General features: G+C 37.1%; 15 protein-coding genes across 15 annotated transcripts; 3 read left to right on the forward strand and 12 right to left on the reverse strand.

Annotated features, from left to right (window-relative positions):
* Positions 1 to 181: 181 nt before the first annotated feature.
* Positions 182 to 1,057, reverse strand: SPS19 (2,4-dienoyl-CoA reductase (NADPH); the record flags this gene model as incomplete). Its single annotated transcript, XM_003955294.1, has 1 exon — positions 182 to 1,057. The coding sequence occupies one exon, from the start codon at positions 1,055 to 1,057 to the stop codon at positions 182 to 184; it is 876 nt and encodes a 291-aa protein (XP_003955343.1).
* A 573-nt stretch (positions 1,058 to 1,630) lies between these two features.
* Positions 1,631 to 2,956, forward strand: RTT106 (Rtt106p; the record flags this gene model as incomplete). Its single annotated transcript, XM_003955295.1, has 1 exon — positions 1,631 to 2,956. One exon carries the CDS (start codon positions 1,631 to 1,633, stop codon positions 2,954 to 2,956), a length of 1,326 nt encoding a protein of 441 aa, XP_003955344.1.
* Positions 2,957 to 3,033: 77 nt separating this feature from the next.
* On the reverse strand, positions 3,034 to 4,311 carry RIO2 (protein kinase RIO2; the record flags this gene model as incomplete). The annotated part of the gene is made up of 1 exon (XM_003955296.1): positions 3,034 to 4,311. The coding sequence occupies one exon, from the start codon at positions 4,309 to 4,311 to the stop codon at positions 3,034 to 3,036; it is 1,278 nt and encodes a 425-aa protein (XP_003955345.1).
* Positions 4,312 to 4,536: 225 nt separating this feature from the next.
* KAFR0A07770 (uncharacterized protein) lies at positions 4,537 to 5,055 on the reverse strand (the record flags this gene model as incomplete). Its single annotated transcript, XM_003955297.1, has 1 exon — positions 4,537 to 5,055. One exon carries the CDS (start codon positions 5,053 to 5,055, stop codon positions 4,537 to 4,539), a length of 519 nt encoding a protein of 172 aa, XP_003955346.1.
* Positions 5,056 to 5,509: 454 nt separating this feature from the next.
* Positions 5,510 to 7,351, reverse strand: SSB2 (Hsp70 family ATPase SSB2; the record flags this gene model as incomplete). The annotated part of the gene is made up of 1 exon (XM_003955298.1): positions 5,510 to 7,351. The coding sequence occupies one exon, from the start codon at positions 7,349 to 7,351 to the stop codon at positions 5,510 to 5,512; it is 1,842 nt and encodes a 613-aa protein (XP_003955347.1).
* A 472-nt stretch (positions 7,352 to 7,823) lies between these two features.
* On the reverse strand, positions 7,824 to 8,702 carry MER1 (Mer1p; the record flags this gene model as incomplete). Its single annotated transcript, XM_003955299.1, has 1 exon — positions 7,824 to 8,702. One exon carries the CDS (start codon positions 8,700 to 8,702, stop codon positions 7,824 to 7,826), a length of 879 nt encoding a protein of 292 aa, XP_003955348.1.
* A 593-nt stretch (positions 8,703 to 9,295) lies between these two features.
* Positions 9,296 to 9,397, reverse strand: KAFR0A07800 (dolichyl-diphosphooligosaccharide--protein glycosyltransferase subunit 4; the record flags this gene model as incomplete). The annotated part of the gene is made up of 1 exon (XM_003955300.1): positions 9,296 to 9,397. The coding sequence occupies one exon, from the start codon at positions 9,395 to 9,397 to the stop codon at positions 9,296 to 9,298; it is 102 nt and encodes a 33-aa protein (XP_003955349.1).
* A 303-nt stretch (positions 9,398 to 9,700) lies between these two features.
* On the forward strand, positions 9,701 to 9,967 carry MRX7 (Mrx7p; the record flags this gene model as incomplete). The annotated part of the gene is made up of 1 exon (XM_003955301.1): positions 9,701 to 9,967. One exon carries the CDS (start codon positions 9,701 to 9,703, stop codon positions 9,965 to 9,967), a length of 267 nt encoding a protein of 88 aa, XP_003955350.1.
* A 72-nt stretch (positions 9,968 to 10,039) lies between these two features.
* VID27 (Vid27p) lies at positions 10,040 to 12,367 on the reverse strand (the record flags this gene model as incomplete). The annotated part of the gene is made up of 1 exon (XM_003955302.1): positions 10,040 to 12,367. The coding sequence occupies one exon, from the start codon at positions 12,365 to 12,367 to the stop codon at positions 10,040 to 10,042; it is 2,328 nt and encodes a 775-aa protein (XP_003955351.1).
* A 288-nt stretch (positions 12,368 to 12,655) lies between these two features.
* Positions 12,656 to 13,264, forward strand: RRG9 (mitochondrial ribosome assembly protein RRG9; the record flags this gene model as incomplete). Its single annotated transcript, XM_003955303.1, has 1 exon — positions 12,656 to 13,264. One exon carries the CDS (start codon positions 12,656 to 12,658, stop codon positions 13,262 to 13,264), a length of 609 nt encoding a protein of 202 aa, XP_003955352.1.
* Positions 13,265 to 13,313: 49 nt separating this feature from the next.
* On the reverse strand, positions 13,314 to 13,916 carry PEX17 (Pex17p; the record flags this gene model as incomplete). The annotated part of the gene is made up of 1 exon (XM_003955304.1): positions 13,314 to 13,916. The coding sequence occupies one exon, from the start codon at positions 13,914 to 13,916 to the stop codon at positions 13,314 to 13,316; it is 603 nt and encodes a 200-aa protein (XP_003955353.1).
* Positions 13,917 to 14,205: 289 nt separating this feature from the next.
* Positions 14,206 to 15,366, reverse strand: KAFR0A07850 (LIM domain-binding protein; the record flags this gene model as incomplete). The annotated part of the gene is made up of 1 exon (XM_003955305.1): positions 14,206 to 15,366. One exon carries the CDS (start codon positions 15,364 to 15,366, stop codon positions 14,206 to 14,208), a length of 1,161 nt encoding a protein of 386 aa, XP_003955354.1.
* A 984-nt stretch (positions 15,367 to 16,350) lies between these two features.
* RAP1 (DNA-binding transcription factor RAP1) lies at positions 16,351 to 18,657 on the reverse strand (the record flags this gene model as incomplete). Its single annotated transcript, XM_003955306.1, has 1 exon — positions 16,351 to 18,657. One exon carries the CDS (start codon positions 18,655 to 18,657, stop codon positions 16,351 to 16,353), a length of 2,307 nt encoding a protein of 768 aa, XP_003955355.1.
* Positions 18,658 to 19,138: 481 nt separating this feature from the next.
* Positions 19,139 to 20,092, reverse strand: PPN2 (putative serine/threonine-protein phosphatase; the record flags this gene model as incomplete). Its single annotated transcript, XM_003955307.1, has 1 exon — positions 19,139 to 20,092. The coding sequence occupies one exon, from the start codon at positions 20,090 to 20,092 to the stop codon at positions 19,139 to 19,141; it is 954 nt and encodes a 317-aa protein (XP_003955356.1).
* A 197-nt stretch (positions 20,093 to 20,289) lies between these two features.
* On the reverse strand, positions 20,290 to 21,975 carry MGS1 (ssDNA-dependent ATPase MGS1; the record flags this gene model as incomplete). Its single annotated transcript, XM_003955308.1, has 1 exon — positions 20,290 to 21,975. One exon carries the CDS (start codon positions 21,973 to 21,975, stop codon positions 20,290 to 20,292), a length of 1,686 nt encoding a protein of 561 aa, XP_003955357.1.
* Between the last annotated feature and the right edge of the window lie 445 nt (positions 21,976 to 22,420).

Below are 22,420 nucleotides of genomic sequence, written 5' to 3' on the forward strand. Positions count from 1 at the left end.
ATAATAGATTTATAGACCGTTTGTATTATTATTAAATTTAATGAAATATCTCTAATGCGACAAAGTAGATAAAATGTTTTTATATATATTCGCAATTAGATAATAACGTTGTTATATGAAGAAGATATATCGAAGCAATAGCTAAAATAAAAGGAATAGAGACAGAAGCAGCGGTGAGAAATTATAACTTGGCTTTTTCTTTCCCTTCTATGATTTGTTCTGGATACATTTGGTTAGCAAATAATGTACCGGTGTGCCACATACCACCATCCACAACAAGTATATTACCGTTGATATAAGAGCCGGAAGCTGAAAACAAGAATACAGTAGCCTCAGCAATATCTTTTTTACTACCCAATCTTTGTAATGGTATCATCTTGGTAAGTTTGTTGACCATTTTGGGATCAGATAATCTCTTAAAACCTTCGGTATCATTTATTGCACCTGGAGCGATACAGTTTGAGCGGACGCCAAAGGGACCCAATTCGACGGCCAAATTATTTGATAATGCGTCAATACCAGCCTTAGCTGCTCCTACAGGGCCTTGAAAGGGTACACCATAATAATGAAACGTGGCAGAAATGAAAAGTATAGCCCCTTTCGTCTTCAATAATGCTGGCGTAGCCGCTTTGGCTATATTGAAAGAGCCAATTAAATCTATTCCAACTACCGAGTTGAATGCATTGGGAGATAGATTGTTGAAATCACATACAAAATTACCAGCAGCACCTGCAATAACAAAATCAATCCTTCCCCACCTCTCCAAAGTCTTATCTACAGCCTCTTGGACTTGCTTAAAATTTCTTACGTCGATATCAGGAACAGCCATGCTTGCATCCGGATCATTCACCAACTCACACAGCTCCTTGCATGTGAGTTCCAACTTCTCATTGTCTCTTCCAACCACGGATGCTTTGCAACCCAAGAGAACCATAGCCTCAGCTTGTACTCTACATATGGTGCCCGATCCACCAGTGATCAGAACGACTTTACCCTTAAACAAATCCGGCTTCCATGAGCTCGTAGACACAAATGATCTGTCCAGTGTATTAACCATCACTTTAGTATTTCACCTCATGTAAAATTTGACAAGAGTGAACGCTACTTGATAACTTGTCATTTCTCAGGTCCTTTTATACTCTTCCTTAACCCAACCTTTCTGTGAGTTGACCTTTTTTGTATCGGAATAGTGGTACTATTAAAGCCGCACTACGTCACGTTCAATTTCATTGAGAGTTTTGGTATATAAAGAGGTCACATCGTCAATATTGGAGCATGGAGAGGGTTCGCTTCAGGTTTTGTTGCCATTGGGACAGTGGGGGGCCTTCTGCTAGAGTTTTCCGAGCTGGTTTTGCTGCATTAGAGTCATGGTATTATGAAGTCCAGTACAAGGAAACGGACGTTGCGCTACTATTCACTCTATTTTTGGTAACCGTGGTCTCAATCTGATGATTTGCAGATTGACTTCAATTTCGCTCTCTTTATGGTAGTAGGCTTGATCTCTACCATCTGGCATATGAAATTTTGACTAAACGCGTATTTCTTTCACAGTTACAAGATTTCAGAATAGATAATTGATTTTTAACAGGCTACAAGAAGACAAGTACTACACAGATAATTGAACATATTAATGTCAGAATCATTTTTAAATCATTTGCCAGAGGAATTAAGGGGTAGAGTTGTGAAAATAACAAGTGTTCTTCCAAATTCTCTCTCCATATTCCAGGACGTTTACAATTTCGCCTTAGACGAGGTCCTTGAATCAAAGAGGAAGCAAGTAAAGAGTTCAACTAGCATTAATGGTAAACATGGTGAACAAGACAAAGTGGAGGAAAGTGATATCATACTCAAATTAGATAATGTGTCAGTACTTTCTCCTTTACGTAGGAAGTTATCACTGGCATTACATCTCTCTTCAACAACTAAGAAACCTGTATTATCTCTCTTAAAAGAAGATCATAGCATCGAATTTAGCATCACTGATTTGAAATCATCTATAAATATGGCCTCTTTTCTGCCTGTTCCAGAAAAGCAAGGCATAATGTACCTATTTGTAAGTTACAAGCAATCGAATAATCCAAAATACACAGAACCACTGTTAATAACTCTGAATAAAGAATCCACACTGCAGCAGTTTGTCAATCTAGGTATAGTTTCAAGTGACGAGAAAGATTTCAAGAAATGTGTGGATTATTTGAGAAAACAGGCAATTATAACGGGCTTTAGAATAAATGATCCGTTTGCATCTGAATCCAATGCATTCCACGTTGATTGTCATAGAAGTACCAAAGAAGGTGTCTTATACTTCCTTTCAGACCATATTATTTTTGGCTTCAGGAAACCAATTCTTCTGTTTAATTCATCTGACATTGAATCTATTACATATTCATCGATCACAAGATTGACATTTAATGTCACTCTTATAACAAAAACTAATGAAAAATATGAGTTTTCAATGATTGATCAAAATGAGTATGGTAAAATAGATGAGTATGCAAAAAAGAGGGAAGTTATAGATAAATCCATGTCCGATGAGTTGAAGGCCAAGAAAATGAATCAGTCGCATAATGAAGGGCAATCTGCTTTGAAAGAGGCTTCCGAACAAATTGAAGTAAACATTAATAACATACCAATGGATTCTGATGATGAAAATGATGAAAATTTTGAAGGCGAGAGTGAATTGTCAGATGGAAGTGACGATTCTGATGAAGACAGTGGCGAAGGATCAGAAGCTGAGGAGGTTGTAGATGAACAACAGGAGGAGGGGGAAGAAAAAGAAGAAGAGGGAAAGTTCTCTATTCCGCATAATGACGCCATAAAACAGGAAATTCCAGTTGATGTAAAAAAAGAAATGAAAGATCTTCATGAAAATAGTCCTGACGTTGTCCCGGCTGACTTTGAGGATATTCCAATTGAAATAGATGAAGATGATGATTCCGGTGTTGAATACGACTAGAAATTCACGATATAATGTATGTTCAATGCTATAATGTACAAAATAATATTTATCTATATATTATTTTAATATTAATCTCATTCCTCCAGGATATAATTACCCAAGCTATCCATCCTTAAGTTACCTATCCCGGTGGACAGTGCCTCTATAATTCTTTCATTTTCTTCTTCTAAGCTATCTTCGCTTTCACCTTCTGAGTCTTCTTCGTCACTTTCGCTATAGTAATATTCACCATCACTATCACCATCCTCGGAATTTACCTCGTCTCCTGAAGCAACGTCCTCTTCAGAATCATATGAAATGTTATTTCTCATAGCATCTATGGCTTCCTCTATGTCTCTATCACCCGGATGTTTCTTGCTAAAGCCAGAAGCTTGCAATAATTCATCCAAGTTATCTTCTCTATGGATATCTCTTTCAAAAAGAGGATAAGGATACTTGTAACCGTCACCAAAACCGTCCGTGTCCAACATAGTTGAGTCACTTTTTGGTTCATACTTGAGCTTCTTCTTGAAAAAGCGGCGAATACAATCGACATCTCTTTTGAAGTAGAATTCCGCATCGTTATGTTGAATCGAAATACATTGTGGGAAATCGATGACGACAAAACCTGGGTCATTTTCATCTTCAACTTTGTCTTTGATCATAATATTGAATTCGTTGAAATCACAGTGGATTAAACCTGAATTACCTAGTTTCACAATGAAAGACATTAAATCACTGTATAATTTTGGAATATTCTTGTGTTTTCTGAGTCTTCTCATTGGATAACCTTTAATTAACTCCATTACAATACAATGACGTGAACAGTCAAACGCTTCAGGAACATCAAATCCCTTGGCAAAAAGTAATGTCATGAATTGATATTCTTTGCCAGCTGCGATCTTGGACAAGTACATCCAATTTACACCATTTTTTGCGTTCTTTTTTATGTAGTCTCTCTTATTTTTAACAGTATGGAAAGAAGTCCTACCAAGTCTATGTATCTTCATTACTTTCTCAGTACCATTTCTATCACTGACTCTGTAAATATCAGATTCTTTACCAACACCTATGGTACCACCCACTGAATAGACGGTTTCTCTATTCAGCATGGTCTTTAAAGCGAGATAATCAATACCATTATATGTCATTTTGTATCCATCATACTTAGCGTTTCTTAACTTAGCGATCAGTTTCAATTTAGCCAAATCACTAATCGATCTATTTGTTCCTGACAATGATCTTAATCCAGAAAGTTGATGAATCAAGGAAGTTGGAACAACTTCATGGTTTGTTGAACCTTGTTCGACTGCTTGGAGGACTTTGAAATCCTCCGGAGTCAAGTATCTCATATGAGAGGTATCTAGCTTCATAGTTCCTCGAGCACTTGTATCCACAAATACTGTAATATCTATGTTATCTCATCGCGACAAATTTTTCATACTAATTAATATATAGATATATAAATCGTCGTTAATGAAAAATCATTATATACGTCATTACGAGTAGCAGATTAGAAACAACCTCAATATGAAAAGGCATCTAATGTTGGTGTGATTCATTAGGCGGAGCAACTAGTCACGGGAACGTCCACCTATTCACCACCTTTGAGGGCCGCCCATTGGAGGACCCCTTGGCTGGTGTGGACCTGGATGTGGAGGGCCCTGTCCAAAATGTGGGCCCCTTGGAGGTGGTGGGCCTCTTGGAGGAGGTGGGCCTCCTGGAGGTGGTGGGAAACCATGCATTGGAGGTGGTGGACCCCTTGGGGGAGGTGGGCCTCTTGGTACAAAACCTCTTTCTACAGCAGATCCACTTACGTAAGTGTTATAGACATTGGTTGTGGAAACATTTGCTGGTTGTGTTGTGGCTGTAGTTTGTGTGTATGTATTCTGTGCGTATGCAGTAGTAGACTGAGTTGCAGTGGGAGTACTAGAATTGGTTTGAGTTCCCGCTGCTTCGTAGCATTTTTTATCGTAATTGTAAATATACTGAGGCTCAGTAGTACCTGCAGGGGCAGCTTCATACGCTTTCTTGTCATAATTGTAAACGTATGTTTGCTGAGAGTAAGTTGAAGAGGCCGAGGCCTCTTCATAGCTTGGTAAATAGCTACTTGACATCCTTTCAGTAACGTATCCGATGTCTGTGTTGCTTACACAGGAAGGGAATTCACAGAAAAGATTGAGTTTTCTCCAAGATCATGAAATATGTTTTATATCTCGACCACACCTACGGTTTGTTGGTATCTTGCCAAGAATTTATAACCTCAGAGGGGCACATGGCGTCCTGATGTTCCCGTGGAAGAAAAAAACCGGGACTCAGTCTCAAAGAAAGCTAAAGAAGAATTGGCCGAAGTGGGAAGCTCGACGGTCTCTCAAAGATTGAAAGTAATGATGGAGCCATTGCAGCATGAAACTTGTTCCAGTGATTAGTGGTTACTGTTTCAAAATACATGAATCTCATGATGTGACACTTATTTAAACTCATTGATTTACAGTATATAATTAATGACTATTCTACATAGTTAAGAGATAAAAGAAAAATAAAGCGGATGGTTTATGATTTATTTACAACTTAACGAGAAGAGTTAGCTCTGGTGACAACTCTCTTTAAGCCAACTTCGGCCTTTCTTAAGTCATCTTCAGAGGCATCTTCAATGCTTAAAGCAGCCATAGCTTCAGCTAAAGCAGCTTCAATTTTGGTCTTAGCACCTCTCTTTAATTTAGAAGATAAGACTGGGTCAGTGACGTTTTGTTCAATGGAAGAAACGTAAGATTCTAATCTTTGTCTAGCTTCGTGTCTCTTAGCGAAAGCTTCGTCAGCAGCCTTGAATTCTTCAGCTTGGTTGACCATCTTTTCGATTTCATCGGAAGATAATCTACCAACAGCGTTAGAGATGGTAATGTTAGCGGACTTACCAGTAGACTTTTCAACGGCAGTGACCTTTAAGATACCGTTAGCATCAACTTCGAAGATGGCTTCTAAGACTGGTTCACCAGCTGGCATCATTGGGATGTTCTTTAAGTCGAATTCACCTAATAAAGTGTTTTCTTTACAGTTAACACGTTCACCTTGGTAGACTGGGAATTGAACAGTGGTTTGGTTGTCACCAACGGTAGTGAAGGTTCTTCTCTTGATGGTTGGGACAGTGGTGTTTCTTGGGACAACAACGCCGAAGATGTCACCTTGCATACCAACACCTAAGGATAATGGAGCAACATCTAATAATAATAAGTCCTTGGTTTCATCGGAAGTGGATTGACCAGTTAAGATAGCACCTTGGACAGCAGCACCGTAAGCAACAGCTTCATCTGGGTTAATAGATTTTTCTAATTGCTTACCGTCGAAGAAGTCAGATAATAATTTTTGGACCTTTGGAATTCTGGTAGAACCACCAACTAAGACAACTTCGTCAATTTGAGACTTAGAGATCTTGGCATCCTTTAAGACTTGTTCAACTGGTTCTAAAGTAGACTTGAATAAACCAGCGTTTAAGTCTTCGAATCTAGCTCTGGTTAAAGAAGCTTCGAAATCTTCACCATCAAATAAAGAGTCAACTTCAACGGTAGTTTGAGTGACAGAGGATAAAGTTCTCTTAGCTCTTTCAGCAGCAGTTCTTAATCTTCTTAAAGCTCTGGCGTCCTTAGAGATATCTAAACCAGTCTTCTTCTTGAATTCAGCCTTGAAGTGTTCTAATAAGTTAGTGTCGAAATCTTGACCACCTAAATGGGTGTTACCGGAAGTAGATTTGACGGTGTAGACACCACCAGCAATGTGTAATAAGGAAACATCGAAAGTACCACCACCTAAATCGAAGATTAAGACGTGTCTTTCTTTGTCAGACTTACCAGCACCTAAACCGTAAGCAATGGCAGCGGCAGTTGGTTCGTTAATGATACGTAAAACGTTTAAACCAGAAATGGCACCAGCATCCTTGGTAGCTTGTCTTTGAGCATCGTTGAAGTAAGCTGGGACAGTGATGACAGCCTTTTCGACCTTCTTACCGATCTTAGCTTCAGCAATTTCCTTCATCTTGGTTAAAACCATAGAAGAGATTTCTTGTGGAGAGAAAGTCTTGTTTTCACCTAAGTATTCGACTTCGATCATTGGGGCACCGTTGTCATCAACGACCTTGAATGGCCAAGTCTTCATGTCACTTTGAACAGATTCTTCATCGTATCTTCTACCGATCAAACGCTTAGCGTCGAAGACAGTGTTCATTGGGTTTAAAGCAGCTTGGTTCTTAGCAGCATCACCAATTAATCTTTCTTCTGGGGTGAAAGCAACGAAAGATGGAGTAACTCTGTTACCTTGTTCGTTAGCAATAATTTCAACGGAAGATTCGTAAGTAGCAACACAGGAGTATGTAGTACCTAAATCGATACCAATAGCACCTTGGAAAACACCGTCAGCCATGTTGATTGGAATAGATTGATTTGGTTGATTAAGAAATGAAGGAAGTAAAGAAAAATGCTAATCAAAGATAATACAAGTTAGTCAAATAAGTTGTTAATTGAAAACTCGATGCATTTATAAATGAAAAAAAAATTTTTTCATAGACAGAAAAATTTTTCAGCAAAAGAAAAGAATGAGAGGGCTATTTTTTTATATTTTTTTTGACCATGTTGCATAGAATGTCCGTAGGTTTCAAGCATTGCAATCGTCGTTTTCGCTAGTTTTTTTTTCTTCTTCCGTTTGATACGATTGTTGGAAGCTGGGTCATCTTCGTGGAAAACTTGGCAGCGATGAGAGATGCTGATGCAAAAGGAGATAGTAGATTGTTTGAGTCTGCGCTTTCTTTTTTCTCGCAATTACTAGTAGTAGCGTCATTTTCCTACTTGGTAGGGTTGTTCCGGTTGTATATTTTGTTGCTGCAGACAACAAAGTGTCACGGTTTCTCAATGTAGTAGAGCGACTGAAGTTGAGAAGCGATTAGTGAAAGTGCCATGGCAATATTGCATGGCTCCCCAGTAAGGGATATTGTTTGTAGCACCGAATCAGGACAATTTTGTTCCTTCAATTTCAATTTTCTTGGAAGTGGAATTATCTTGATTATTGCGCCTGAACTGTCTCTAATTTGTTCTATTCTAGTTCCATTTTTGCCAATAAGAAAGGAGATCTTTTGTTTTGTAAGATCAATATCATGGGTCTCTATGCAGTTTAATGACGTTTTAGGGTGCGGAGTTACTTCATATAAATTTTCTAAATAGTTAAGAAAGAAACCCTGATCACTGTTTAGATAAAATTGGGTCACTGGTTCAGGAATATCAGATCTGAATTTTAAAATATTCTTCTTAATATCGCAGAGGATCGCTGGTATCGTCGCTCCATGAAGTGTTACCGTATATGAGTCGTCGCTGATGTCTATTTCGGAAGTTAGAAGCAATTCTTCGATGCACACGCGATTACTAGCTTTAAGCTTGATACGCTGTCTTTTTATTAATGATTCTATGATCGTGTCATCGGAAGAACACATAACTTCAAGTTCTGTATATTGAAATCTTGAAACTGCATACACATAACTTTGTAACAACTTATTGTTAGAAATTACACTCTTGAATGACCAGAAATTTAACAAAAAACATAGGTACGTCTTATCATGCGAAAATCTCTTTAACTGGTACGAATCGCCAACTTTTAGTTTGTTTAAAATGTCGTTAACGCTTTCTATAGGAACATGACCAGATTTGGCATCTTTTAGTCGAGCACCATTCTGAACACAATTGTCAACTAATGAATTAAAATCTATGGTCCGTAGCAGCCTCATATACTCTATCGCTGTCTTATAGCTTGTTGGCGGCGTGTCTATTTGAATTCTTACATGTTTATATATGTTCTTGCTCCGCGGCTAAACTCAAAGAAAGTTAAAATACTAATAGGAGAAAAGAGTTTGACAGACACTACTTTTGGAGTTTCGAAGTTAAGAAGCGTCTAGAATTAGTGGCTTAAAACAACTGGAAGATACATTTCTCAAGGTTTTTACAATTTGGGGCTGGAATGGATGGTTTCGACAGTCCAGAATGTAAAATTTTTCAAATTTAGGTTGGAGTTCTCTCGAAGTATCTTGGAACCCTGCTATTGAGTGATCTCCTATTCTTTCTCCTTTTTTGAATATCATATAGTCAGACGTGACTTCTGAATGGAATTGGGCGATTGCCTGCATCATGCTCACAATGAATTCGTATTAAGAATGGTGCTCTCTTAATATTCATCATCACTGCTATACAGGCCAAAAAACCGTAGCATACTTTCAAAGATTTATCTATTATAATATATATATATAAACGTACATGATGCGCCCTATACATCTATCTACCTTGATTGTGAAATATTTGGCTATAAATAACCATAGCCAAGAAACTATTTCTTATTGGATGAACTGATGGTATGGTACACAACAATCAAAGTCATCATTATCAAACCTGAAGTAATCGCTAAAGTATTCAATTGAGAGTCGGACATTATTATTGTTTTGATATTAAGACAACCACTCACTAATTCTATAAATTCTCACTCTTGACAATCAAAAAAAAACGTATCGTGCTAATGAAGACTAGGAACCAATGCTATACAATGCTAAGTTTCAATCTATCGTAAAAACCAAATACTAACTTTCTTTTAAAACGTATACAAACGAAGTATCACGAATATTATAATCTCGGCCTTTCCTACTTTCAAAAATTGAATTTTTTGGCTATGAAAGCAAATAGGATACCTAGTGATGAGGCTAAATGGGTATAATACACTATCTCGTCCGAACTTCAAATGAGACGGCCTCCTAGAAGTTTAGAGGAGTGGTTGTATTATAAACTGATCAATAGTGTTGAATTTAACAGATTCGTCACCAGAATACATCATAAAATTAACGGCATCAAGGATACACCACAATTCAATGCTAAGCCACAGATCTCGCCATTACTGTACAAACCTTCCAAATTTCAAAAAATTAATGCATTCAGAATATTGTTTTGGGATGAATTGAAAGGAACTCTTGGCTTCAAGAGAACTGCAAACAAATTTTTCAAAGATTAAAGGGAAAAAAATGGCCCTCTCATTAAATAATAATATTATATATCTCTGGTATTATATAACAATGTAATTAACCTATTTACCATAAAAATCGTTTATATTCTCTTTTGGTATTAGAACACTCTTACTTGGATGTTTGAAAGACTTGATCTTTGACAATGAAACGTCATCTTTCAAAGCTACAATAACTTTCTTATCAGTACCGAACTCAAAATTATCCTCAATAATGTCAGAATTGTATCTTTTGACGGTATAAGGGTTTTGTTCATTGGCCAAAATCTTAGATAGAGACCAAGAAATTGCAAATGGACCATTGGACGTCAATATCATCTCTTCCTTTTGGCCCACTCCTGTGTTGAAATAAGCTTTGGTGAATTTAATACTTCTCTTCATAGATGTGACCATGTAGCTTGCATGTTCTGGGCTAATTTTGAGTATATATGTCTTGACATTTTCAGCGGAAGGAAACGATTTTAGAAAACCAACATTACCACTATTTTTACCTGTCTTGACAGTCAAATCCATCAATAATAATGAACTCTCGCAAGTGGCTAACAACCATTTACCATCTGCAGAAACAGTAATATATCTAATTGGTTGACCCAATGATGGTATTGCTGTTTTTGCTCGTATACCTAATCTGTCGTATAACTTTAGATCACCTTTCTCGGAACCAACAGCAATATAACCATTCTCTGTCGTACCCAATGAACTGAAGTTATATTTTGTAGCATATTCTTTGGATTGGTCTTGTACTATTTTATTTTTCTCACTTAATCTGGGGTCAATTTTGAAAATGTTTTTCTGAGACACTCCTAACAGTGTTTGTTCCGCTGTCATTTGATCAAATTTCTTGGTTGGTCCATATTGCACAACATTCTTATCCCCAGTACTCCATTCTTCAATAACTTTACCCCTTTCTAAGTCCATTTTATACAGTTTATTCTTATTTGTATTATCACTCAAAATCATAGAACGATCTTCCATGTAAAGCATGGGATTTTGTGGATCTAATCTTTCCCCATTCAAACCGGATATATTTTTAATTGCTGCGACAAATTCTAAACCATTATCATCGTCTTCAGTTTTAAAGACACCAATTTTGTCACCTCTTACAACGTATGATCTATTATTCCTAAAAGCAACGGTTAGTGACCTATTACCTTCTGAACGTATGGTACTTGGGATTGAAGAATCATCAAAACTTGATGAGGATACTATCATTCTGGAATGTTCCTCCTCATCTTCATCATCCTCATCACTTTCTTCTTCAGATTGAGAATTGCCTGATTCAGTTCTGGACGCAGAATTGTCATCTAAAGTTAAAATTTCTTCCAGTTGTTTATCAAGAAGGGCAGCAGGATCCAAGATATATTGCTTCTCCTTCTCATTAAGCTTATCCCAGTTCTCCTTGTTTAAAAACATCCATAGACATCTAGACCAATTTCTCTGAAATTTCATGAACTTATTTATGTCTTTAAACTTGATCATGTAAGAAAGCGTTATACCTTGAAAATCGTAATTGAAAATGAACCCTAATCTGACGGCTTCAAAAGTTGGATTTATATTTGGTGATACTTCAGTACCCATTCTTAGCTGAGTTCCTTCCATGGCCAACCAAAATTCGTATTTTCCAGTTTCAGTTAAAGAAACCTTAACAGGATCTTCCTGCAATAAAAATTTCTCCTCTAGGGGATCAAACAAATATAATCCAGCTGAAAGTAGGCATAGCTGTTCACCCTTTGGGACATGTTGTGGAGGAGGATGGAGGACAGACTTAAAACTTCGTAGATTCATTGTTTCATTAGCATCTTGGAATTCGTCATCTGAACTATCCTCATCTTGTTCTACAGTATTAACAAGCAGTTCAATATCCTGGATATCCGTTTTCGAAGCCTTTAGAGCTGATCTATTGTATTTTGTTTCATAATGACAACGATATAGCAATTGTAGAAACTCATCAACGTCATTCAAAGGAATATCTGGTGCTATGACAAATTGAACTTTCTCATCCGGTTCATCTCCATTATAATTATTCCAAATAAAGGTAACATTACCGACCTTATTCCAAACTTTCTTAAATTGTAGGCTTTCATCGAAGGTAAAAATCCATTCGTCTTCCTTCTTTTTCTTGGATTGTAATGAAAGTACACTAGTTGAATCATCTGAAAAATCTTCGTTGTCGTCGTCAATATTACTTTCATGGTCGTCATTCACTTTACGAACCACGAGGTCATATGAATATTGACCATTCTCTCTAATACTCAATGAAGACGCATTGTAAATACATTCTAAAGATGACTTTGGTGATCTTTTTGATCTCAATAGGTTGAAGGTTCCTGATGGAATACTGATAATGTCGTACTTGTTACCTGAATCCATAAACTTCCGCACAATATTCATTTCTAGATTGGGTGGTTAGTTGCTTTCACTTACTCATAAAACCTTTTTGCTCACCTTACTTTCAAATAGATGAGGATAAACCCTCCAGTTTATACAAAGGCTTCCCTCATTCGGAAGTTGTTAGTTTTACCCGATTTGGTAATTACGTAGGATATGAGCAACATGTAGGGCTGGACTCCAACCCTAATTTTGCTAAGATCGGTTTTTCAACTTTTTAGAGGAACTGGCATCTCCATAATTTATAAGAGTGAGATATCTTGCAAGACAAGTTGAACTATTAGTAGTGGCATGCATTGCACGCGATTATCTATGATTCGATCTGTACATTCTTTCAACAATGTACAAGCAGGGAAAAAATTTGTTCCAATCAAGAAAGCCATTGAATTTGTCAATTCTTCTGGTAAAAATGAGAATCTAGAGGCGACTTCACCTCAATGGGAAAGACATAAAGCTGCAATTAAGAAAAAGACCGGAGGACAGAGATGGAATCCCAATAAGAAGCTGTCCAGAGAGCAAATGGAGGGTATTAGATTGTTAAAGAAACAATTTCCGAAAATGACCGCGTCTGATCTCGGTAGTCGATTTAAGGTGTCACCTGAAGCAATTAGTAAAATTCTCAAATCTAAATGGCATCCCAATGACAGTGAGGCGCAAAAACTACAAGCCAGGTGGAAAAAAAGAGGTGAAAAGATTAAAAATCTATATAAAGAGAATCCGCTCGGCTTAGACAGAAAATTGGTGCTAACACACGATAAATCAGCTCAAGAAATTAGGTTTCGAGTAGTTTTACCTGAACAGTTGAACAACTCAACGAGAAATTCAAAAGATAAAGAGAAACAATTCCATAAGAAACGGAATGGAAAGTTACATTTATTGGAAAATCTCATTAGTAAATAGAAGTTATAAGAGCATCGTGTAGATATACATATATACATTTAATAAATATTCATTTCATCCTTCCACCATTCACATACGTTCCTTTAATTGTCCTAAGGTTGTCGATGACATCCCGGCACTTACCATTTACCACTTTCGATTGATCAGTCAATTCCACTTGGTCAACAAGCAACTTCATTTGGAAAGTTAAGCCAGCCACAGTATTTCTATCGCTTTGGTTGCCATCTAGTAAATTCTGAACCTCCAATACTTGAGCAGCTTGTCTTAACTTTTCATTAATATCTGTCAAATATCCTTTAGTTTGTGACGGAGCGGTCGAATCATTATCCGTTTGAGTAGCCCTTTCAATGTACTTATCATGTTGATTGAAACCCAAGATCGTCACTGGCGAGACTTTTAGCCTCTTTTGAAGAGTGGAAACTAACGCTCGTAGGCGTAAAAGAGTAGTTACAGCTAGCTCATTCCTTTGCCTAAACTGCTCAGCAAGACATGGCTGAACAACGAATAGAAGGATCAAGTACCCTAAAGACGACAAAATTCCAATGTTATGAAAGAGGCTTCGAAGAGCCACTAACGTCGGATGTTGGTAGCGTCTTCGTACAATGCTAGATTCATCAGGCCATTTTATATCATTCAGCAGGTTAGGCGACATAGCATCTGCTACCTTGAGCCACTAGGTTATATATTGTAGTGAAATTAGAAATAGCCTTTTTAGCCTTGCCATACTTCTGAAAAAGTCCATCTCTCAAAAAAACCCACCCACCATCCACGTTCTTTAACGGACAGATACTAAGAAGCACCCAAAAGTGGACAAGACGTATACACTCAGTATTGTGAGCAATAAAAATATTTAATTGAAAGTCTCTATGTATGGTTACATTATTAGCAAAAAATATACTCCTGATTTGTTAGAAAATTATATACACCAAGAAAAAGCAAATCTACTTGCTATTAGCATGAATATTCTGTTCTTCTTTTTGAACTTCCTTTATGTATGACCTTAAAGCCAGCAGAGGGCTCCCTATTTTTTGTTCCTCTTGATATATCTTCAGTGCCATCAGCTGTGTCATGACGCTATTTACTTGAAGTATTCTCATCATCCCATTATTTATTCCTGACCCAGACATTTGTGCAAAGACTTGGAACTTTGAGGACAGGAGCTTGATAGAATCTTTGGGAAAACCATTCTCAGAAAATGTGACTGTTTTCAGAACTTGTCGGATGAAGTCGCCATTTTGAGATAAAACTTCTAATGCACCCCAATCTATTCCAGGAACAAAACCTTGCACTGTTATTTCCACCCAATCAACTTTCAAACGAAGGTCCAAGTAACCTTTACATTGGAGATACGAGGTCATGTAGCTTCCATCTGAATAATAATATTTGAATGTGCAGCGTGATATTGTAAAATAAATGGTAGTGTCGTTAACGAAACCAGTTTCTATCTTACCTGCACACACTCCGATTCTTACAACATTTTGTTTTTTACCCTCTGATGCTATAAGTGCCATTATGTTCGGGACTAAATGAAGATGTCTTACTTTAGAAGCAGCAGGCAATATTAGGTCTACTCCTGCTGTTGACGTGAAAAATATTCCCAAAAAGTTATTCCAGTCGTCATTGGTCCAAACCGCCTTTTGAAAATCGTTCAGCGTACTGATTATATTGTAAATTTGGATTTTCGCCATATCCATAATGTACTTGCTAGCAACATTTAGTTGATTTGAGACAGTATTGATTTCAAATGGTACTGCTTTTTTTGGAAAATCCTTATTTTCCTTCTGAACTCGAAATTCATCAGAAAACTGCCCATTATATATTTGTTGAGAAGCTACTTCTTCCTGCGTATGCGAAGAGTTCTTATACATATTCCCGTTAATAATCGGCGATGCAGCGTTAGTTGCACTTCTCGAAAGCTCAGTTTTCAGTTTGGCCATCTGATCCGAAACACTCTCAGACACTGACTGAGCGCTTATAGGTAAATTTTGCGCTAAATGAGACTGCTTATACTGAGGAACGTAGACATATCCACGGTGGATGCGATTTTTATCTGAAGGTGCTAAACCATGCTCTTGTGAATTAGTTCTATGCCCCTTGGCCATGAAAAGAATGTTTTTCTAGAAAATGTAATAGAACGGGTATAGCTTTATTTCCTTTTCTGCTTTGTCTTTCTGCCAGCTCAACGTTCAAACTCCTCCAAAACACAAAAATTCAAACGCAAGCACCTTGGGACTATTTATATCAAACTTTTCCCAATAGCTAAGTTCTTTCCTACTCATTCAAGAAAAAAGAAAGAATGCCTAACATATATAGATCTATATATCAACAACGAAAGGCCTTAACAAAAGAAAAAAGCTAAAAGCTTCTTACAAATGGCAACCTTCTTAAAGTGTCGTTTAGAAGTCAAAGAGAAAATGTTTTCACTATGACAAAGCTCCAGAGAGTTCGAGAAGTACTTTGTGGGAACCACTATGATCTACGTTTCCAAATGCGGTAAGCCCACCTGTTCCATCTCCGTGGGCATGCCAAGCTCGGTCGAATCTTTTGCGGGACTTGACAGCGAAAAAAGTCATCGTAAGTACTGCCAGGTCGGATTCACCTTTGCAGGCAACAAAGAATTCAGCGCAGGGGCTCGAGAAAAGATATTTTTAAGATTTCGCATATGCATTCTGAGAACTGCAGAGCAGAGGAGGTACAAAGTTGTGAGATTGTTCCATACATGAAGCAATTTAACGCAACCATCGCTATAGGTCGACTACGAAAACAATGTAAGAATGAAAGGCAACTTGTTAGAACCAAAAGAGGGGAAAGTAAATAAGATACAGTGTATTCTGAGCCAAAAAACTGGTTTGTTGAAATCTAAAGTTGCAGACGATAATGATACAAACAGCCTCAGCATTATAAATATATGATTCCTACTTACATAAATACGCAGCTAAAATATAAAGTCTCCAAAAAACCTAAGAGATAACCTAGAAAAAAGAAAAAAATAAAGTGGTGTTTTTATTCAGTTAAGAAACTACCCTAGCAAAAGAAAAAAATTACCGAAAATTTGAATTTATGATGAAATGAAAATGAGGTAATTTTCAAATCAAGTCTCTTTCGATAAATTTCTTTCTCATCTCCACTCTTGCTGAGCGATGCTTCTGTATTAGCATTTTAACATCGTCACGATTTCCATTCCTTAACAAATCATCGTCCTCTCTAGTCCAAATACCTGGAACATTCATTGGTGGGTTTGCATTGTATTTGAACATGTTCAAAAAGTAACGTGGAAAGACCATCAAATCACCGGATAAAGCCGTCAAAACAGTAGTACTAAACGTTTTACGAATCCCAGCTTCTTCAGCCAAATCTTGCACCAATTTTTCTGCTTGCGACGTATCATATTCTCTCGAGATGACCTCTTGCAACTTGTCCATAAATTCCCTAGTTGATGAGAGTTGGAAAAAAGTGGGTAAAAATAAATCGACCGTGGCAATCTCTGGTGGGAACTGTATTGTATCGGGATCTATATTATCGTAGTTGGTTTCGTTAACAAAGTCATTACGGATTTCTTCTGCTAAATCTGGCGGATATTCAAACGGCAGCTGTTGCTCGTTCCTCACCAGGTCATTCCTTAATGATGAGATAAAGTTCATTGTTTCTTCATCCAATAATTCATTTTCAGGAATAGTATAAGCTTGTTGTGAGCTTGTAGAGGCACCAGCAAGTGTGGTAGTGGCGGGAGCAGCAGCAGCAGTTGTAGATTGATAGGCTCTTGCCCTCTTTGAAGCAGAATTGTAATTTCCTGGAGTTGGGACGCCAGGTCTCTTTGGCCTATTTGTGAGATTTTTCATTGGTTCTGGTTCTCTACCAGCTTTGGTTTCATCTTCAAAGTATTCAATGTAGTGGTCAATTCCATACACTAATAAAAACTTTCTGAATCTGTCCCTCCAAGCATTTTCAGTATGGTTTGGATTTTGTTCAGCGAAAGTCTTGAAAAATTCTCTAGCTATTGGACCTCTACGATCGTTGGCATGATAAGTACTAAAAGGAGGTTCAGAACCAGGCGTCACTTGCGAATCCATGGTCAAACTTCTTCTAGCGATGGCATTTGGTGAATCGTCTTGACTGATCAATGAGACACCAGTATCTGGGTCTACTTGATACAAATCACGATAGAATTGTTTTTTAACAGCCAAGGCCAACGTATAATCTTCGTCGGCCGTAAATTTTTTTTTCAAAGATGGTGGCATAATGGTTGTTTTTATCAAATTTCCGCTTTCATCTCTCATCAATTTACCGTACTGATCAACTTTATAGACAAAATCTAACCGTTTCGCAAGGTAAACACGGAACCTATGCCTAATCGAATTACCCGTATGATTTGGAACGTAATGAGAAATCTCGTCAAACAATGTATGTGTAGTACGTCTTGTTGGATTTTTCCTCACCACATCAAGAATAAAATCGTCTTCATCTTCAGTGAAAGAAGCTTTATTATGAGAAGGTAAACTTGCTCTTGCTAGCATTGTTCTGTTGGATTGATAGTCATTAGGTGATTGTGAAGCATGTTCTACATTTGCATCCGGAGGGGACGTCACTTCTACTTCACCATTATTAGCATTATTAGTGTTATTACTACCGCCATTTTCATGATTTTCCATAATAGAATATTGCTCCAAAAGTCTAATTTGATCCAACCTTTCTTGTTCCTGACGATCATTTTTATCCATATCTTCCTTATTACGATTGCTTTCCGTGATCTGTGGATCCATATTATCTGTCACCGAATGGAATGAATCTTCGTTATCCGATTCATTTGGTTTATTTTCTTCCCCAGCATTAGTTTTGTCATCTGTCCCAATCTTTTCTTCCTTTTGGGTAGTTGAATTTACCAATTGAGTGTCAATAACGTTTCTAAATTCGTCATATGGCACCAGATAATTACCGATATCCAATCTTTTCTTACTTTGAACGCAGGCTTTGATATAAGTTGGAGTGACGGTAGGTAGATTCGTATCATTATAGGGGGACACTATTACTACATTAGTCTTTGCAGATTGAGGTACGTCTTCTAAAATTTGTCCACCATTTGATTTAATAAGTCTAGCCAATTGCTCAATGTCATTGATAGAATCATGCGCATCTGAATCACGATTCAAAAAAAACTTCATCCCAACCAAAGGTTCACTATTCTCACTGCCATCTGTATCTACACTTCCGCTAGCCTTCTTACTATCGTTACTGACACTTTTTGAAACCTCTTCAACAGCAGTCACTTTAGTTGTATTTTCATCAGCAGCATTGTTAGCACGCCCATTAGCAGTTTCTTCATCTACTACAATTTCAGTATTCAGGCTATTTACGAAATCTTCAGCAGCTTTCGTAATCTCATCTGCGTCAGACATCTCTCTACCTTGACAAATTTAAATTTAAATTTTATTTATTTATCTATTTATTTTTCTCCTAAACAGTAAAACCAATACACTAATGTATGTCTTGATGTTCTAATCTGTATAAAAATATTTTTTCTCAACTACTTCTAAAGTTAATGATGTTTATTCAGTTTGTCTTGATGTTTAAACCTTAACTTCCCTTTTAATAGATTGTTACACTTCCAATGTGTCTGGTTGGTGTATGGTTGGATAAACAGAAAAATTGGTTGGGTGTTTGTGTTTTGCAGGTTGAAAGATGCGAAATTCTGGGAGGTCAAAAAAAAATTGTTCATGGACACCAAAACAACATAGTAACTAATATTTTACCCGGGCTGACTTGGAGAGGGTAACTTATGATCACGTGATAGCAACTATACATATCACGTGCGATTTCTCTTTTTTTGCAACGCAAGTAAAGGAAGGTATGACGAATATGAGTTACTATATAACATCACTACAAACAGTCCTGTTGAATTAGTCTTGCATTATATTTGCCTTTTTTCTTATCGTAAGTGTATTCCATTGCAGACAGTTTCCCACCTTTCACACATGCTGAATCTAAACCTTTTGTGAAGTTACGTATATTTAAACCTTTCCTCGCATCGTGCCCATAGAGAATAGTGATATTTTTCAACTCTTTATGCTTTTCTACGTAATCTTCCCATATTTTGTACCATCGTACTGGATGCGATATATCGTCCTTATCCCTTGAAGCCTCACTCCAATCCCTATCGTTTACATACTTCATTTCAACGAGCGAATTGACGTTGAATTTATTTTCATCATCATTGACTACATTTGGTAACATCCCCGCATGTACGCCATATAATATCTCATCTGTAAGGCCCAGTTCTAGTCGCGTTAATACCGAACAATGTCGAGCCAATGCACTCAGTTTTCTAAAGCCTATCTTGTTGGCTAAATTTACATGATTTTCGGTTACTTTGAATTCTTTACGTTTAATAACACTGTCATTATCGAAAAACAAATTACCTTTGAGAAATGCTAATAATAATGATACTTCATGATTACCCAATAGACATTTCACATTGGCTTTATTATCCAAGATGAAATCGATAACTTTTTCTGAATCTGGACCTTTCATCGTAAAATCGCCGAGCAAAATAAGTAACGTCTCGTCATCAAGCCCCCCGAGCTTCTTATTTATTAAATTATCCAATTCCTTGAATTGCCCATGGACATCTCCAACGAACACTATTCTTTTATTAGGATCATCAATGTGCAGATTATCAGCCAGGACGTTTATCTTAGGGATCCCAATTGCTAGATCACTTTCTCCATTCATTAAATCCTTTCGAACAAAATAATACGTTATTACTAATATCACGACAAAAATACTAGATAAACCTATCTTTTTCCACTTGGCCTCCCTATGCTCTTTTACCATGCTGAAAACCTATTTTTTATTGTTGATCACAATGTTTGAGAATTTAACTTTTGATTAGCCCATTTCTCGGAAGAATCCCAAACCAAGAAACAAAAAAAATTTAAATGCTTCTTATGAAGAGAAGCTTCTGAGCCTCAGAGGGTAAAAAAAAGACATAAAACGCAAAAGCAGCTTCAATCTGATGCCGGTTATTATTTTTATGTTCCCTCTTCTTCTAGGTCTGGATCAATTCTATCGCCTAAATATCTGCCATCTAAAAATTTTAATGCATTCTTGTCGGTACATTTGTCCAGTACTTCTTGCGGGAAATATTCTTGCTTTACCTTACCGTCGAGATAATCTGGATTATATTTATAGCCCTTATGATATCCTAATTCCTCCATTAACTTCGTGGGTGCATTTCTAATATGCATTGGTATTTCGCTACTTGCCATCGAAAAGACATTTTCATTGAGCATAGAACTAACTTTATTCCATGCCCTATATATCTCGACAGACTTAGGAGCACGTGCCAGTGCAACACAACATTGTGCTAGTGCAAGATTTGCTTCAGGTAGACCAATTTTCATAACTGCATTATGTGCCGCAATTGCTAGAGGTAATAGAGTATTATCCCGAAGACCAATATCTTCACTAGCAATTCGAATCATGCGTCTGGCAATATACAAAGGATCCTCTCCACCTTTTAACATTCGAGCTAGATAATATAGAGAGGCATTTTCGTCACTACCCCTTACAGCTTTATGGAACGCTGAAATGGTATCATAATGATTGTCTCCTTTGGGATCATAGTAGGTACTCAACCCATTACTACTGTTGCTTTTAACAATATCTCTAACCATTTCGACATCAATCTCTTCATTTTCACCTTTTTGACGCGTTGAGATTTCAATCATTTCCAATAAGTTCAATGCTCTTCTTGTATCTCCAATGGAAACATCAACAATATATTCTAAGCATGCTCTTGAAAGTTTTAATGGTTGCTTGACACCTAAAATTAAGTTTCTACATTTGTTTAACAAAGCAGTTCCTCTTGAAAGTACAATGCAAAGTTCGTTGACGCTTAGCGTCTCAAGCACAAATACATGACATCTACTGATCAATGCATTATTGAGTGAAAAACTGGGGTTTTCAGTGGTGGCACCGATCAGTATTATATCGCCATTTTCCACATGAGGCAGCAATAAATCTTGTTGCGACTTATTGAACCTATGTATTTCATCAATGAAAAGAATCACCCTTCTCTTAGTTAATTGAAACTCTTTTTTAGCTCTGTCGAAAATAGATCTAAGCTCCTGAGTATTCGCTTTTGTTGCACTTGTTTCAATCATATAATATTTATTTGTTGCAGACTTCGTCAAGAGACGTGCTAATGAAGTTTTTCCTACACCTGGAGGACCCCAGAGTATCATTGATGGGATGACATTTTGTTCTATGTATTTGTATAAAATTCCTTTGGATTGAGACAAAATATGTTGCTGACCCACATATTCTTTCAACTCCTTTGGTCTTAGTTTTTCAGATAATGGTAAATGAATAATTTTTTGTAGATACTTGATCTCATTCTCCCTCTCGATCTTGGGATCGGGTTTAATCTTTTTATGCACTACTACGTTTTCTTCTTCTTCTGCTCCTACTTGTTTCTTATCCTCGTCATCAATATTCACTACTGTTGTATCCTCTGGTGGCCCTCTTTTTCGATTTCCCTGCAGCAGAGATGATACACTTTTAGTCTTTGTTTCTGGGACTGAGGAATGTGGAGTCTCAGCACATGTATTTAAATGAGCATTAATGCTCGAAAAGAGTACTTTCTTTGAACAAACAGGGCAGCTGACTAATTGTGGCTTCGCCTCTAGCTGAGAATTTCTATTGAAAGACTTCATACAGCCCTTAGGGTCAAGAATAGATGTTTCGACTCCTGCTTGAACAGCAACTAATAAAAGTCGATGCTTTTTACGTAACATCCGAAGACGAACAAGACACGTTAAAAAACATATGTGATAAATATACTGAGGCACGCGATTGTTCCAGACGAATTAGAAAGTAAACGGCATGGAACCTTCATCTCTCCCATGAAAATGAAACGTCTCCTATGACGCCATCTCTTGTTGAAAGTCACCCTTTGTATAGTCTTTAGCATTCTGACCATCTGGATGTGCCTATTTCTTTCAATTCACAGTATGGCTCTTATTTACACGAAATGTCTCACAACTTCGACAAGATTCTTATGACTACTTTACAAAGTAATATAGTTCTCATCAGTTGACTGCAAAATGAAGTCTCTTGATACAATGGAATTTGCATTTTTTGTTGCATCCTTCGATATAA

This window comes from Kazachstania africana, chromosome 1 (genome assembly GCF_000304475.1).
Source record: "Kazachstania africana CBS 2517 chromosome 1, complete genome".
In the NCBI taxonomy this organism is placed as follows: domain Eukaryota; kingdom Fungi; phylum Ascomycota; class Saccharomycetes; order Saccharomycetales; family Saccharomycetaceae; genus Kazachstania; species Kazachstania africana.